The 16957-nt window shown below is 43.5% G+C and overlaps 1 protein-coding gene across 2 annotated transcripts in view; it reads left to right on the top strand.

The window, feature by feature from the left end:
* Positions 1–16957, top strand: part of syne1b (spectrin repeat containing, nuclear envelope 1b) — a 394236-nt gene that overhangs the window by 134801 nt on the left and 242478 nt on the right. For both annotated transcript variants that reach the window (XM_056296155.1, XM_056296154.1), the window contains 11 exons: positions 2034–2189; positions 2872–3036; positions 3130–3302; positions 4049–4202; positions 10072–10215; positions 12662–12826; positions 13409–13726; positions 15169–15324; positions 15727–15897; positions 16202–16528; positions 16664–16816. In XM_056296155.1, coding sequence (XP_056152130.1) covers positions 2034–2189; positions 2872–3036; positions 3130–3302; positions 4049–4202; positions 10072–10215; positions 12662–12826; positions 13409–13726; positions 15169–15324; positions 15727–15897; positions 16202–16528; positions 16664–16816 — 2082 coding nt within the window. The remainder of the gene's footprint in view (positions 1–2033; positions 2190–2871; positions 3037–3129; positions 3303–4048; positions 4203–10071; positions 10216–12661; positions 12827–13408; positions 13727–15168; positions 15325–15726; positions 15898–16201; positions 16529–16663; positions 16817–16957) is intronic.

The raw sequence follows: 16957 nt of genomic DNA, 5'->3' as shown, positions 1-16957 counted from the left end.
TGCCTTCAAGCCCATGGCAGACAGGGTGTGCCCATGGAAGCGGACCTCTGGCACCTTGAATTGGAGCTTTTTTAAGCTAAGTCGCAGCTTGACCTGCGTACATCGGTCCATTAGAGCCAGCAGCTTGGTATCATGGACTCAGTCTGCCTCTTCATCTGCTTCGCCACAGCCTATGACGAGAATGTTGTCAGCTATGGGCTCCACCCCACTAAGCCCAACCAGCAGCTCGTGCTGTTTCCATTGGTACACTTCTGGGGCCACAGACACACCAAAGAGAAGCTTCAACCAGCGTTTTTGACCCCAGGCATCCAAAAAGTGGTCAGGTAGCTGCTGGGCTCATTAAGCTTGCATTGAAGGAAGGCATCCCGGGCGTCCATGAGAGTGAAAATCCTTGCCCAGGGTGATGTAAATAACCCCAGATACTAATAACCCTTGCCCCCCCCCCCAGGGCGTCCCAGATTATCCTCCAGCTTATTGATATGCTGGAGGAAAAGTACGACATAAAACGTCTATGAGGATAATCTTCTGGAGTGTCCAAGAGACTATCTTCTGTTTTATTATTTTGTTCATTTGGGTGATGAGCCACATTGTTGAGTTGAAATCAGTCAGTTAGTTGAAATCATTTGAAACATTAACAGTAATTTGACATCATCACCTGACACGTTATCAGCATTTTGTTTGGCTGTTGCTTGAAACTAGTGTCAAAAGCTGAGTTTTGAAACTGTTGTGGCTGAGTGTCAGACAAGTTTCAAGTACGTTGCAGAGGGCTTTCCATCATGCCTGAAAGTTTCACCGTGTAAAGCCAGCCTCAGGCTCCAGTCATGCAAGTGTTTATGACACTATTCCCCAACGAAATCAGTTCATTTGCATGGAATCATCTGTTTTGGATTTCCCCCCCTTTTTCTCCCCAATTGTATCTGGCTAATTACCCCACTCTTCCGAGCCGTCCCGGTCTCTGCTCCACCCCCTCTGCTGACCCGGGGAGGGCTGCAGACTACCACATGCCTCCTCTGATACATGTGGAGTCACCAGCCGCTTCTTTTCACCTGACAGTGAGGAGTTTCACCAGGGGGACGTAGTGTGTGGGAGGATCACGCTATTCCCCCCAGTTCCCCCTCGCCCCCGAGCAGGCGCCCCGACCAACCAGAGGAGGCGCTAGTGCAGTGACCAGGACACATACCTCCATCCGGCTTGCTACCCGCAGACACGGCTAATTATGTCTGTAGGGACGCCCGACCAAGCCGGAGGTAACATGGGGGTTTGAAGCAGCGATCCCCTTGTTGGTAGGCAACGGAATAGACCGCTACGTCACCCAGACGCCTGAATGGAATCATCTTAGTCGGTGGATTTACTTCTGGTAGTCTTGGCTTGAGCCCTTCATGTCAAGTTCAGCTTTGGTGGACTTTGACACATGAATTCACACCGTTGACCAATAGCAAAACTGTTTTGACCGTTGATGGGGCAGTTGCTAGACAAAGACAAAGCTAACATTTTAGCTTGGTCACGTCACGCGGTTTGATAAAATTGTGCTCTGACAGAATGTACTTGTACTTTCCTACATAAAAGATGTGCGGCAGGGCTTTAAGTCAGTGGCGAAGCAGAAGAAGATGGCGTAGCTATGTTTCACTCATTTAATTGTGTTTCGTGTTTTTGATGACCAAACTTCTGGTGTTGCAAGGACGCACAAATGAATTTCACTCTGCCAATTTCTGCTGTGACTGGGGCCTTCTCACCATTGCTACTGTTTTGCTGCTCATCTCTGCTGCTCTCATTTGTCTTCTATGTAAGGTGTATTGATTAAGATAATGCCTTATTTAGAGATAAAGTATTTTCAGACTCTAACCAATGTTGATAAGCTTTTGTCTGCTTTTTCCAAAAGCCTTGTTTGCATGTCATCATGACATCTGCTTCTCAGACCATAACAGTGACCAAATACCTCACACTAACCTGCTAATGTCTGACTTTGTTAACTGTCCTTTATGCGTCTGTGTGGGCCTGCATGCGTCTTGGATAACCCTGCTGTGCTCTTTCAGTCTGCGCTAGAGGAGTTAGCCTCCCAGGAGGCTCAGCTGGGCAGGCTAAAAGAGAAGGCCCAGCGGCTGTGGGATGAACATGAGGCCGGAAAGGGCTTTGTGCACCGCGTCTCGCAGCTCTGCGCTCAGTTCCTATCTCTAACCAACCTGACCAAGGTACGGTAACTAGTAACATCTGCCTTCCTGCCAGTTTGTCTGCCCGCTGGATGGGTGGGATGGGGTGAGCTTGTGAGGAGACAGAGACACTAGACTGAATTACAGTTAAGCTTATAGAGTATTCCGCCGTTAAATGCTGTCTTCCACCCTGTTAAATATTTCTTTTTACACAGAATATCTTCCATACTAAAATAAAGTTCGAGGACTCTGCAAGTGTCCCTCAGAATGCAGTCAAAGAGTCAATTTACATCAGGCAATTAAATCCAGCCTAAATGATTGGATCATACTTTAGTCATCCTTTTCCATATAAAAATCCTAATGCAAAGGCATTCGACATGCACTGGTGATGAAGGGCAATCAATTTGCTTAAGGCACCTGGGAAAGTAGTTTGAAATGAATTGTGGCTGCAGGTCGGCTCAGAGTATATGGATCTGATTCCTCAAGCCACATATATGTTCCTTCTATTCCTTCCCGATGGGTACAAAGTAGAGGCTACATCCAGAGAGAGGAGATTTCCATCTATCTACCAGAGAAGCATTTCTGATAACAAGTGTAAATAAACACAGTGTGGATGAAATGAATGCGGATAAAAAAGTCCAAGTGTAAACAGGACCATAAAAGTCTTTGCTGAGTCGTTCAACAGCAGTTTAATGGATGGTGCCCCGGGGTTGTGGTTCTGCAGGAGAAGGCTTCGCGAATTGATCGGATGGTGACAGAGCACCAGATGTTCTCCCAGGGGTTGAAGGAGCTGCAGAACTGGGTTGCTGACACCAGCCACATGCTGCAGACCTACTGCACCCCTTCTGCTGACAAAAACATTCTGGACAGCAGAATGATCAAACTGGAGGTACAAGATATCGTCTGTAAATGTTTACCAATTAGAGATTTGAAAACCTGCAAAATGCTGATGTGTGGTTTGTGTGGATGAACATGGTACCAGGCCCTGCTGACAGCCCGTCAGGAGAAGGAGATCCAGCTGAAGATGGTGATCACCAGAGGAGAGTCGGTGCAGAGGAACACCTCAGCTGAAGGCGTTCCTTCTGTCCGCAAGCACATCCAGGAACTGAAGGACTCCTGGGACACCCTGCTCTCTGCTTCCATCCAGTGCAAAAGGTCAGTCCAAGTTTCTGTCCGGGACGTTTACTCTTCTTTCTTCGTTTTGGAGGGGAACATGACATAAGCTCCTCCGCAAGCAAAACAAATCCCGATGTGATAGAAAGTGTAGTCGTGAAGGTTAATTGCGTTCGCAGCTCCCGTCAACACCGGCTGACGTTAGCTGGCTCAAGAAAGTCCAAGGCGTCATCTGTGGCCTGCTTCGGCAGTCACTCAGCAGTAGTTTACAGCCATTAGTTGTCATTTGAAAGAGCAACGGGGATCGGCAGATACTAATAATATACTTTTAAGGTAGTATTTCCATAAATTAAAGGTAAAACTGTGATTTGAATTAAGTATCCTTTGCCACTACTTGGCGCACCTTTGGGAAATGTGTCCTCACCCCATTGTGTTCAACAGTCCCCCCGGGTGTCGTATATTTTGCGGGATATACTTGTGATGGTAAAGCCCTCTGGACTAAGTTATAATTTGGGGCTAAACAAAAAAAATCCGATTTGACTTGAGTTCACACTGATCCAAACAACGCTTCAAGTCCACACGTTTCCACCAAAGCAGCAAGTGGTAGAAGTTAAAAATATGAAAACTTCAACAAACCTGCGATTCCCTTTTTAAATTCTGTAGCTTTCTGCTGTGGCTAAAACAGAACAGGATGCATCTGATGCAACAACTGATCCTGCTGTTATATGTGCTGAAGTGGCTGTCTTCCTCATGTTCTTCTAACTGGTGGTTGTTTTGCTCATCCACAGCCATTTGGAGGGCTCTCTCTCTCAGTGGACGAGCTACCAGGAGGACATGCATCAGTTTGTGGCGTGGTTGGAGCATGTGGAGGAGAACCTGGACCCAACAGAGAAGCAGTGCTCCGAGATGAGAGACAAAACTGCCAACCTGGGCAAAGCCAAGGTACTGCCGTCCTCCTGCATGGTCCCTCACTCACACACTAGACACAACATTCCCACGTGTCCTGGAAAACCTGTAAGAGTAGAGGCCAGTTGTCCAGTCTTGTAAAAACCTAGAAAATGCTAAAATTGATTAAATATCCGGCAAATGTTATTGAGGTCATGAAAAATTGTTAACATAGTATATTATGAAATAGTTTCTTTATTTTATACAATTTTTACATACTTTTTACTTAGATCGTGTATGTGTCTGTGTTGGGGTGTGACATCAGTGTGTGAAGTGTGGTCGGTATGTTCAGTCACACAATCCATTTAGAGACCGTTGAGACTTCCACTGATTGTTACTGAATAATATGACCTTCTGTCAGCAATGCCTGGCATAGACATATCCAAGATGGAGTCCTGGAAAAGTCCTGGAAAATGATTGCCTAAAAAGAGAGGGAGCCCTGTGTAGATATTTTTACATGGGATACTTTGACAAAAAACATTGATGGAATTTAGTTGCCGTTCTTATCCAAACAACTGGCAGTGAGTTTACCAGAAGTGTAAGCAAAAACTCTGCTAAATGTCCAGACCTACAAAAATATCCAGACCTACAAAACTATCCAATACAAAACTATCCAGACCTACAGAACTATCCAGACCTACAGAACTATCCAGCCCTACAAAACTAACCAAACTGACAGAACTGTCCAGACCTACAAAATTATACAAACCTACAAAACTATCTAGACCTACAAAGCTACCCAGACCGACAGAACTATCTAAACCTCCAAAACTATCCAGACCTACAAAACTATCCAAACCTACAAACCTCCAAAACTATCCAAACCTAAAAAACTATCCAAACCTACAAAACTATCCAGACCTACAAAACTATCCAAGCCTGCAAAACCATCCAGACCTACAAAACTATCCAATACAAAACTATCCAGACCTACAGAACTATCCAGACCTACAAAACTAACCAAACTGACAGAACTGTCCAGACCTACAAAATTATACAAACCTACAAAACTATCTAGACCTACAAAACTACCCAGACCGACAGAACTATCTAAACCTCCAAAACTATCCAGACCTACAAAACTATCCAAACCTACAAACCTCCAAAACTATCCAAACCTAAAAAACTATCCAAACCTACAAAACTATCCAGACCTACAAAACTATCCAAACCTGCAAAACCATCCAGACCTACAAAACTATCCAGACCTACAGAACTATCCAGACCTACAAAACTAACCAAACTGACAGAACTGTCCAGACCTACAAAATTATACAAACCTACAAAACTATCTAGACCTACAAAACTACCCAGACCGACAGAACTATCTAAACCTCCAAAACTATCCAAACCTACAAACCTCCAAAACGTTCCAAACCTACAAAACTATCCAGACCTACAAAACTATCCAATACAAAATTATCCAGACCTGCAAAACTATCCAAACCTACAAAACTATCCAGACCTACAAACCTCCAAAACTATCCAGACCTGCAAAACTATCCAGACCTACAAACCTCCAAAACTATCCAAACCTACAAAACTATCCAGACCTACAAAACTATCCAGACCTACAAACCTCCAAAACTATCCAAACCTACAAAACTATCCAAACCTACAAAACTATCCAGACCTGCAAAACTATCCAGACCTGCAAAACTATCCAGACCTACAAAACTACCCAGACCGACAGAACTATCTAAACCTCCAAAACTATCCAGACCTACAAAACTATCCAAACCTAAAAAACTATCCAAACCTACAAACCTCCAAAACTATCCAAACCTACAAAACTATCCAGACCTGCAAAACTATCTAAACCTGCAAAACTATCTAAACCTGCAAAACTATCCAGACCTACAAAACTAACCAAAACTATCCTACTACTACTACTACTGCTACTTTCGGCTGCTCCCATTAGGGATCGCCACAGCGGATCATCCGTTTCCATCTCTTCCTGTCTTCTGCGTCTTCCTCTGTCACACCAACAAAACTACAAAACCATCCAGACCTACAAAACTATCCAAACCTACAAAACTATCCAAACCTACTGAACTATCCAGACCTACTGAACTATCCAGACCTACAAAACTATCCAAAACAACAGAACTATCCAGACCTACAAAACTATACAGACCTACAAACTATCCAGACCTCCAAAACGATCCAGACCTACAGAATTATCCAGACCTACAAAACTATCCAAACCTACTGAACTATCCAGACCTACAAAACTATACAGATCTACAAAACTGCCCAGACCTGCAAAACTACCCAAACCTACAAAACTATCCAGACCTACAAAATTATCCAGACCTACAAAACTATCCAAAACAACAGAACTATCCAGACCTACAAAACTATCCAAACCTAAAAAAGCTATCCAAACCTACAAAACTATCCAGACCTCCAAAACGATCCAGACCTACAAAATTATCCAGACCTACAAAACTATCCAGACCTACAAAACTATCCAGACCTACAAAACTATCCAAAACAACAGAACTATCCAGACCTACAAAACTATCCAAACCTAAAAATTTATCCAAACCTACAAAACTATCTAAACATACAAAACTATCCAGACCTAAAAAAACTATCCAAATCTACAAAATTACAAAACTATCCAGACCTAAAAAACTATCCAAATCTACAAAATTACAAAGCTATCCAAACCGAAAAAATTATCCAGACCTACAAAATTATCCAGACCTACAGAAATATACAGACCTACAGAAGAATCAGTCTTGGTAGTTGAAGGGCCTAAGCCAAAATGTGAAAAAAGTTGATTGCATTTCAAGTTACAATTTGCTTTGTTCAAAGCTGTGAAATCTGCCGTTTGCCATTATGTTTCTGGCCCAGTTCAGGGATTGGTTTTCAAATATCAGCAGATGAATTTAAGAAATATTTAGAGACAGTTAATTAAATAGACTCTAAGTAAGTATCATTTACACATTTGATAGTCAGTTTTATTACAAATGTATTTTCTTAAATTCATCTCTTGATTTAGCTATAATCATGAGTCAACACAACTGATATAAAGTGTAAGACTTGCCTGATATTCATGATGTACACTACCGTTCAAAAGTTTGGGATCACCCAAACAATTTTGTGTTTTCCATGAAAAGTCACACTTATTCACCACCATATGTTGTGAAATGAATAGAAAATAGAGTCAAGACATTAACAAGGTTAGAAATAATGATTTGTATTTGAAATAAGATTTTTTTTACATCAAACTTTGCTTTCGTCAAAGAATCCTCCATTTGCAGCAATTACAGCATTGCAGACCTTTGGCATTCTAGCTGTTAATTTGTTGAGGTAATCTGGAGAAATTGCACCCCACGCTTCCAGAAGCAGCTCCCACAAGTTGGATTGGTTGGATGGGCACTTCTTTGAGCAGATTGAGTTTCTGGAGCATCACATTTGTGGGGTCAATTAAACGCTCAAAATGGCCAGAAAAAGAGAACTTTCATCTGAAACTCGACAGTCTATTCTTGTTCTTAGAAATGAAGGCTATTCCATGCGAGAAATTGCTAAGAAATTGAAGATTTCCTACACCGGTGTGTACTACTCCCTTCAGAGGACAGCACAAACAGGCTCTAACCAGAGTAGAAAAAGAAGTGGGAGGCCGCGTTGCACAACTGAGCAAGAAGATAAGTACATTAGAGTCTCTAGTTTGAGAAACAGAGGCCTCACAGGTCCCCAACTGGCATCTTCATTAAATAGTACCTGTTAGAGCCTGTTTGTGCTGTCCTCTGAAGGGAGTAGTACACACCGGTGTAGGAAATCTTCAATTTCTTAGCAATTTCTCGCATGGAATAGCCTTCATTTCTAAGAACAAGAATAGACTGTCGAGTTTCAGATGAAAGTTCTCTTTTTCTGGCCATTTTGAGCGTTTAATTGACCCCACAAATGTGATTCTCCAGAAACTCAATCTGCTCAAAGAAGTGCCCATCCAACCAATCCAACTTGTGGGAGCTGCTTCTGGAAGTGTGGGGTGCAATTTCTCCAGATTACCTCAACAAATTAACAGCTAGAATGCCAAAGGTCTGCAATGCTGTAATTGCTGCAAATGGAGGATTCTTTGACGAAAGCAAAGTTTGATGTAAAAAAAATCTTATTTCAAATACAAATCATTATTTCTAACCTTGTCAATGTCTTGACTCTATTTTCTATTCATTTCACAACATATGGTGGTGAATAAGTGTGACTTTTCATGGAAAACACGAAATTGTTTGGGTGATCCCAAACTTTTGAACGGTAGTGTATATTTCCATTAAAACTGCACTTCATATCCACTGACTTATAATACGTTCACCAGTAGAATGAGTTCAACCTTTAAATTAAATTTGATGATAAGAGACATATTTAATAGCATTTTCAAAGAGTGATTTTCATCAGTTGAAAGATGAGTCACAAAATTAACTTACTACCACTCAGTGCCTGTCTTAACTCCTACCTGAGCTGCCCACAACAGTCTTCCTTCTTCAACTTCCATCATTTGATCCTTGGCTCTGCCTTCACTCTCTTCCTCTTCTCTGTCTCCAACATGATCCTACAGACCACCATCCGATGCTGCCTAGCTACGTTCTCCCCTGTCACCGCCTTGCGGTCTCCAATCCTTTTTAGATTGCATATCCTGCATAAGATATAGTCCACCTGTGTGCGCTTTCCTCCACTCTTGTACGTCACCCTGTGTTCCTCCCTCTTCTTGAAATATGTATTCACCACAGCCATTTTCATCCTTTTCACAAAATCCACCACCATCTGTCCTTCCACATTTCTCTCCTTGACTCCATACCTACCCATCACCTCCTCATCACCCCTGTTCCCTTCACCAACATGTCCATTGAAGTCCGCTCCAATCACCACTCTCTCCTCCTTGGGTACCCTCTCCACCACTTCATCCAACTCACTCCAGAATTCTTCTTTCTCTTCCATCTCACACTCAACTTGTGGGGCATATGTACTGATAACATTCAGCAATACACCTTCGATTTCCAGCTTCATACTCATCACTCTGTCTGACACTCTCTTCACCTCCAGCACACTCTTGACATACTCTTCCTTCAGAATGACCCCTACCCCATTACTCCTCCCATTCACACCATGGTAGAAGAGTTTGAACCCTCCTCCGATGCTCCTGGCCTTACTCCCCTTCCACCTGGTCTCTTGCACACACAGTATACCTACCTTTCTTTTCTCCATCATATCAGCCAGCTCTCTCCCTTTACCAGTCATAGTGCCAACATTCAAAGTTCTGAGTCTCACCTCCACACTCCTACCCTTCCTCCTCTCCTGCTGCCTCTGGACATGCCTTCCCCCTCTCCTTCTCTTTCACCCAATAGTAGCATAGTTTCCACCGGCACCCTGCTGGCCAACAGTAGTGATGATGGTCGTTGGTAAACCGGGCCTCAACCAATCCAGTATGGAAATCTTATTTATGATCCCATATTTGATTTGGCAAAGATTTTACACCGGATGCCCTTCCTGACGCAACCCTCCTCATTTATCCGGGCTTGGGACCGGCACTAAGAATGCACTGGCTTGTGCATCCTCGGTGGCTGGGTTCTTGAAACTAATTCAATCATATGATGAAATTAATAGTAGATAATTAATACTTTGAATGCCAAAGTGGCTGGATCACTTTAACATGTGGGACTGTTCTGCACCGCAGCTCACAGGTGTACAACATTTTAGAATACAAATACCCTGCTTGGATTTCAATAGCCAAGCAATCTATTTGAATGAGAGGTAAGATAGTTGGCAAAGTCTCATGGGGATTTTTGTAGACTTGTGTAACATGACTGGAGTTAATGGAAGACTTAACCTCCCCTTCCTATCTGTTGTGTCTTTGTTTCAGTTGCTGTATGAGGAGGTGCTGAGTCACAGCACATTACTGGACACTATCGTCACCAAAAGTGCCAACATGGCCGAACACTATGTTACTCAGCTGGAGCTCCAAGAACTACAGGAACGCTACAATGCTGTCAAGGACAACACCATGGTATAATAATAATAATAATAAATCTATCTGTCCATATGCGATATACCATGCAGTATCTGTCCATACCGCAGCAAAAGAGCCAGCAAAGCCTCTCACTGACGTAGACCTCAGTCAGAATCAATATCCTACCTTTGTTGTAATTATAGCAAACATTGTTCTCAGGATGCTTGCCAACAACAATTTATAAAGTCCTTTTTAGCCACGAGAGGAAAAAAATTGACACCACTTTACAATAACGCTTGTGTCATAAAGGGTTTATAAGTGGTTAATAATGAATTAATGGTTAATAATGCATTCATTAATGCATCAGAAATTGGTAATATGATAAATTATAATGAATTATAGAAAAAAAAGACTGCGTTGCCAGGTTGGAGCCCCACATTTCATCAGAACAATGAAGTCTCCATACACATTCTTTCAGAAACCATGTGACCAAACTAACATACATATCCAAACTAACACATATATCTAAACTAAACAAAAAATAAATCACTGTCCAGGAGAACAAACGCCAGCCAGGAAGACTGTCAGAACTGCCGGTCTGCATGGGCTAGCAGTTAGCTTAGCCTACCCCGCTTCCACGTCCTGCCAGACCGCCCTCGGTGTTTCCTCTTCGGGCACAGCTCCAGTCAGGGCCGTGTTCCTTGGACTCAAAGGATACAGCAGACCAGGCTCCCTCAGCCAATCCAACGCCAGCTCTCCCAGCCTTCGACACACCTCCCCATACTCCACACCACGACACTAAAAACACAGTCAAGGCTAGTTGAGGCAGCTGCCAGACCGCCCTCGGTGTTATCGGAACCGCCGGTCTGCATGGGCTAGCAATTAGCTTAGCCTGCCCCGCTTCCACATCCTGTCAGACCGCCCTCGGTGTTACTTCTTCGGGCACAGCTCCAGACAGGGCTGTGGTCCCTGGGCCCAAAGGATACAGCAGACCAAGCTCTCCCAGCTGATCCAGCGCCAGCTCTTCCAGCCATCAAACGGAGACAAACTTAGAAGCAGATATGGACAATGACACTGCATGGACGCTACAGGGTGAGGCTACTGCAAACATGAATTTGCTCTGCCATCTGCATGACCATGCAGATGGCCCGTCACCATGCAGACCGGCAGTTCCGACAGTCATCCTGGCGGGCGTTCGTTCCCTTGGACAGGGATTTTTGTTTAGTTTGGATATGTGTGTTAGTTTGGGTATGTGTGTTCTTGTAGTTTTTGGATGTGTTTTTGTCTTTGTGTTGTACTGCTGTGGGCTGGGGAAAACAGCATTTCGTTTCATTTCATGTATGCAAGTGCATGAACTGAAACAACAAATAATAATAATTAAAAAATCAATCTTATGTAGCGCTTTTCTAACACCCAAAGTGGCATTACAATAAATAGGGTGAAACAAGACAACAGATAAAACATAACACAGACATACAGGGGCGGCTGGGAAGGGGGGCTACGAGAGGGGGAAGCGGCAGCCGTACATGATGCCAGAAGTACTCTCCCACTTAAACATACACAAAAGGGCAAGAAAAACACATCATAAATCACATATATCACAGATGAAAGCAAGTCTGAAGAGGTTCTGAAAAAGTGTTCCTGATTCCTGATCTTCTCACACTGGTAGTGGAAAACTTTAGGTTTTGGTAGTGGTTGAGTTTAGGGTAAAGGTTAGGTAGTGGTTGAGTTTAGGGTAAAGGTTAGGTAGTGGTTAAGTATAGGGTAAAGGTTAGCTAGTGGTTGAGTTTAGGGTAAAGGTTAGGTAGTGGTTGAGTTTAGGGTAAAGGTTAGCTAGTGGTTGAGTTTAGGGTAAAGGTTAGGTAGTGGTTGAGTTTAGGGTAAAGGTTAGGTAGAGGTTAAGTATAGGGTAAAGGTTAGCTAGTGGTTGAGTTTAGGGTAAAGGTTAGGTAGTGGTTGAGTTTAGGGTAAAGGTTAGGTAGTGGTTGAGTTTAGGGTAAAGGTTAGGTAGAGGTTAAGTATAGGGTAAAGGTTAGCTAATGGTTGAGTTTAGGGTAAAGGTTAGGTAGAGGTTAAGTATAGGGTAAAGGTTAGCTAGTGGTTGAGTTTAGGGTAAAGGTTAGGTAGAGGTTAAGTATAGGGTAAAGGTTAGCTAGTGGTTGAGTTTAGGGTAAAGGTTAGGTAGTGGTTAAGTATAGGGTAAAGGTTAGGTAGTGGTTGAGTTTAGGGTAAAGGTTAGGTAGTGGTTAAGTATAGGGTAAACATTAAGTATAGGGTAAAGGTTAGGTAATGGTTAAGTATAGGTTAATGGTTAAGTATAGGGTAAAGGGTACTATAATTTTATTTGTAAAAATGTGATTTAGGAAGTGGTTCAGTAAAGACTTTACTGCTGGTCCACAGCCTTCTGGAGCTTAGGCCAGGGAAATCAGCACTGTCTTCATAGTCACTTCTTGAATGACTACTTTACTTTGATTCATGGCTCAAGCTGTGTTTCTGTCTCCAGAGTGCAGTGGGGAAAGCAGAGGAGCTGGTGAAGGCCCACCAGGAGTACCAGCGGGGCCTCCACGCCTTCGAGGGCTGGCTGGAACAGGAGCAGGAAAAGCTGACCTGCTACACCCAGCTGGAGGGAGATGTGGACACGCTGGAGGAGACACTTCAGAGGCTACAGGTCTCAACGCAGCCTCTTTTTAGGGCTCACACTCATCTTCCAAAACCTGGACATTTATACTCTGGTTTATCAATCATGCAAAACAGCCAGAAAATTATAAACTTGACCAAACATCCTGGAAATGTTATTGATTGAGGTCATGGAAAATTGACAAATCAGGTGATATAATCATATTTTTACCTACGGAGATGGCATAGTTTTAGTGTAACTTTTAGCTGAGATGTGATATTTGCCTCCATGTGTTTCTGTGTTGACATCAGTCTGTGAAGGGTGGGGTATGTTCATTGACACAGTCTATTTAGAGACTGTTGAGACTACCACTGATACTGAATAATGTGACATTCTGTCAGCAACACCTGTCCTGTATATCCAAGCAAAAGTCCTGGAAAATATTTTCCTGAAGAGAGTGGTAACCCTGGTTTTTCCAGATATACTATGCAGTAATCAGGCTGGTGGTTGCAACAAGGAATTTGTATCAGTGACACTTAACCTGTATTTTATGTGTTATGGAATTTAGGTTTCTACACATTTCAGAGGGTTGATAGTAAAAATAAAGAAAGCTGAACTGAATGATCTGTACAGGAACTGCAGCTGCACTGCACGGAGGGCCAGGCTCTTCTCAACACGTTGCTGGTTAGTCGGGAGCTGGTCACTCCTTGGGGGCTTCCCCAGATGGAGCAGCGGGCGCTGGACATTGTCCAGCAGGAGTGGAGGCTGTACCAGGCCCGGCTGGCAGACACTCGGGCCAAGCTAAACAGCGCTCTGGCCAAGCTCCGGCGGATGGAACAGAAGTTCCAGCGCCTTGACAGCTGGCTGAAGAGCATGGAGACCAAGGGGCATCTGCGCAGCCACCGCCGATCCGACCGCACCACCAAAGATGCTCAGCTTCAGCTAATAAAGGTTAGCATCCGGTGCATTAAGAACAGATTGACTACCAAAAACTGAAAATTCCCCACAGTGCAAATAAAGTAGCCATTATTATAAATTGTTTGGACCAGGTCTTTAAATTCCTTTTTAGGCAAAAGAAACCAGTCACTGGGATTCTGGGAGATTTGGGAATACTTCTGACACAAATATGCATTTCAGATAACACTTTACAATAAGGGTACATGAATATGAGTTAATGCAGTAATAAGCGTTAACTAACAGTTAATTAACAGTTAACTAACCCTGCCATTGTGACTGTGACTGCGACTGCCAATGTGACTGCCATTGACAAGCTGCAGCAGGAGTTTGAGCATGGCTTTTCTGATTGTAAGACTCTCAGCACCACTCTCCAGTTATTTGCAGACCCCTTGTCCTTCAGTGTGGACAGTGCTCCAAGCACATTTCACATGGAGCTCACAGACCTGCAGTGCAACACTGAGCTCAAGGCAAAGTTCAGAGACACAAAGAAACAGGAGATGCTTGGACAGTTTCTCAGCGAGCTTCCCAAAACATTCCCACAGTTGTCCAAACTGTTCAGGCAGGTCATGTGTCTTTTCTGCAGCGCTTACCCGTGTAAGAAACTGTTCTCAACTATGAACTTTAATAAATCAAAGCATAGGTCCAGGCTGACCAGTGAACATCTCCAGACTGTCTTCAGGGTGTCCACTGCCTAGTCTCTGAAAGCAAATGTGCCTCACCTGTGTCAGCAGAATAAGTGCCAGGTTTCTGGCAGGAAGTAGGCTGAATATGTGGGCCTAGGCCAGGCTACACTATGTACATAGTTACCTATTTGTGTAAAAATGTGAAATGATAATAAAAAACAATGTGAAGGTTATATAGTCAAACAGTTTTTTCTTCATCCCTATTGCACCGGCCCTCCTCCATAAGACCACCTGTCAAGTGGCCCCCAGGTAATTTGAGTTTGGGACCCCTGCTCAAGAGGGTAAAAGACTGGTCCACTGTTCATGGCTAGGACAGAATCCACAATGTTTCTGCTTAATCCAAGGACAGAGTCTGCTTTCCAGCATCTTGGTATAGACTTTCCCATGGAGACTGAAAAGATTTTCTTGTGATTGCATTGAGGCAAACCTCTGATCCGCGTGGACAAAATCCAACACAGAAGCCACCAGACAGAAACTCGTATTTATCTTCCGGTGAGGTCCTCAGACCAGATCTGCCACTTCTGGAGACCCTACCATGAGCATAAAGCTCCACACATCACTGCTCTATGAATCATTAAACCTCTCAAGACCTTCAGCCACAACATGTCCACAATACAGAATGGCCTTGAAGAATCTAATAGAATCTGTTAGAGGCACCTCACATTCATGACACTGCTTTGTTGCATTTAATAATATTGATATTTATAGTTAAAATATTGTAACAATATTAATGATGATCTATCTTTCTACTAGAGCTGGCAGGAGGAAGTTCTGGTCTACCAGGAAGAGATGGAGGGTCTCAGTGTTCTGGCTCAGCAGGTTCTGGATGAGACTCGCATCAGTAGCAGGATCAGCACCAGAGCCACCCAGCTTACCGCCCGCTACCAGGCCCTGCTCCTGCATTTACTGGTAACAGACTCACAGCCAACACACATACAGTCAGTCACACAGTGACTGACTGTATATTATGCATATGCTGTACACATGCATATGTAAAACATTTTCACACGTTCATTCACAGAGAAAAGTCCTTACTGTAAAATCTTTTTAGAATCTTGGCATTACGATCCTTGCTGTAAAACAGTTCATGTACAGTCCTTGTTAAGTCTGGTAGAAATCTGGGATGGGAAGTCCTTGTAAATTCATGGCTGTAAATTTTGAAAATTAAACATTTTAGCAGGACTCTCCAGATTGCTTAAGATTACTGCTAAAATTGACACAGTTCAGGCAGTGTAAAATTCAACAATTCAAGAGATGACAGTGACAACAAATTTTTTCCCTTGTATTTATCCCTCCTCTTTGGTATGGTAGGACACCACAAAGCAGCTCCAGGAGGAAGTGACCTGTATTGAAGAGGCACAGAGCATCTTCAGCAGCTTCACAGATTGGCTGAGCACTGCTCAGAACAACTTCAACACGGTGGCCGTCAGTATTGACGTAGTGGATCGCATGGCCATGGAGAGAAAAATGAAGAAGCTAGAGGTAACTTCTAAATCTCAGCCATGTGAACCACTCCCAACTATTTTAGTTGGCATCTGAATGCCCATTTCTTTTTATAGTCAAACATCCTTTGGAAAAATAGCTCAACAGCAGGATTAGAATTTTTGTTGGCCAGTTATTGTCTCTTTACCAATTCCGATTCCAGTTTTTTTGTCTCTTTGCTAATTCCACAATTTCTCTAGCGATTAAAAACTGTTGTATATTTTCTCTTTCTCCATCAAGTTTCAAACCCAAACCAATGTGTCCATGTATCAGTGATAATTTGTGTGATTTCCGGTGCCCTCAGTCTCTTCAGGGAGACATGGAGCAGGGTCACAGCTTCCTTAAAACAGTGAGAGAGAAGACTGAGCGCACCATGACTTACCTGGAGGAACCAGAGGCAGCACAGCTCAAAGAGGAGGTGAATACCTGCCTCCTCCAGTTGGAAGGGCTGATGGCGGCTCTCCGCATGGAGCAAAGCTCCCTGGAGAAATGCATCTCGCTATCTAAAGACTTCCTGGATAAATACAAGACCCAGGCCCAGTGGGTCACTGAGACCAAGAACCTGTTAGCGTCCTCCCTGGAGCCCAAAGCGGAACTCTACCAGAAGAAAGCTCAGCTAGCCAAATACAAGGTGGCTGACCCAATACTGCTTTGATCATTTTAACTGGCATTGATAAGGTTTCAATCTTTCACTTACTGATACATGACTGACAAATTAATTGTTCCATTCCCATAAACTTGTCTTTGTTTAACGATCTTAATGCAGACCATCCAGCAGATGGTGCAGTCTCATGAGTCAGCAGTGAAATCTGTCATAGAGAAAGGAGAAGCCCTGCTCGAAACGGTGCGGGACCCCACGATCACCGACAATATGACACAGCTACAGGCCAGCTACCAGGAACTCTGCATGGCAGCGAAGGTAATGCTTACTGCCCTACTTAGCTTGCTGCCACCGCGACCCGACCCCGGAGAAGCAGCTGATGATGAATGAATGAATGAATGAATGAACATTTGATTAACTCAAACTATTCATAAAAAGAAGCAGCTCCTTACTTGCTCC

Source organism: Lampris incognitus, chromosome 16, assembly GCF_029633865.1.
Source record: "Lampris incognitus isolate fLamInc1 chromosome 16, fLamInc1.hap2, whole genome shotgun sequence".
Lineage (NCBI taxonomy): Eukaryota > Metazoa > Chordata > Actinopteri > Lampriformes > Lampridae > Lampris > Lampris incognitus.
Note: the sequence above shows the minus strand (reverse complement) of the source record. Positions and strands in the feature narration are given on the sequence as shown.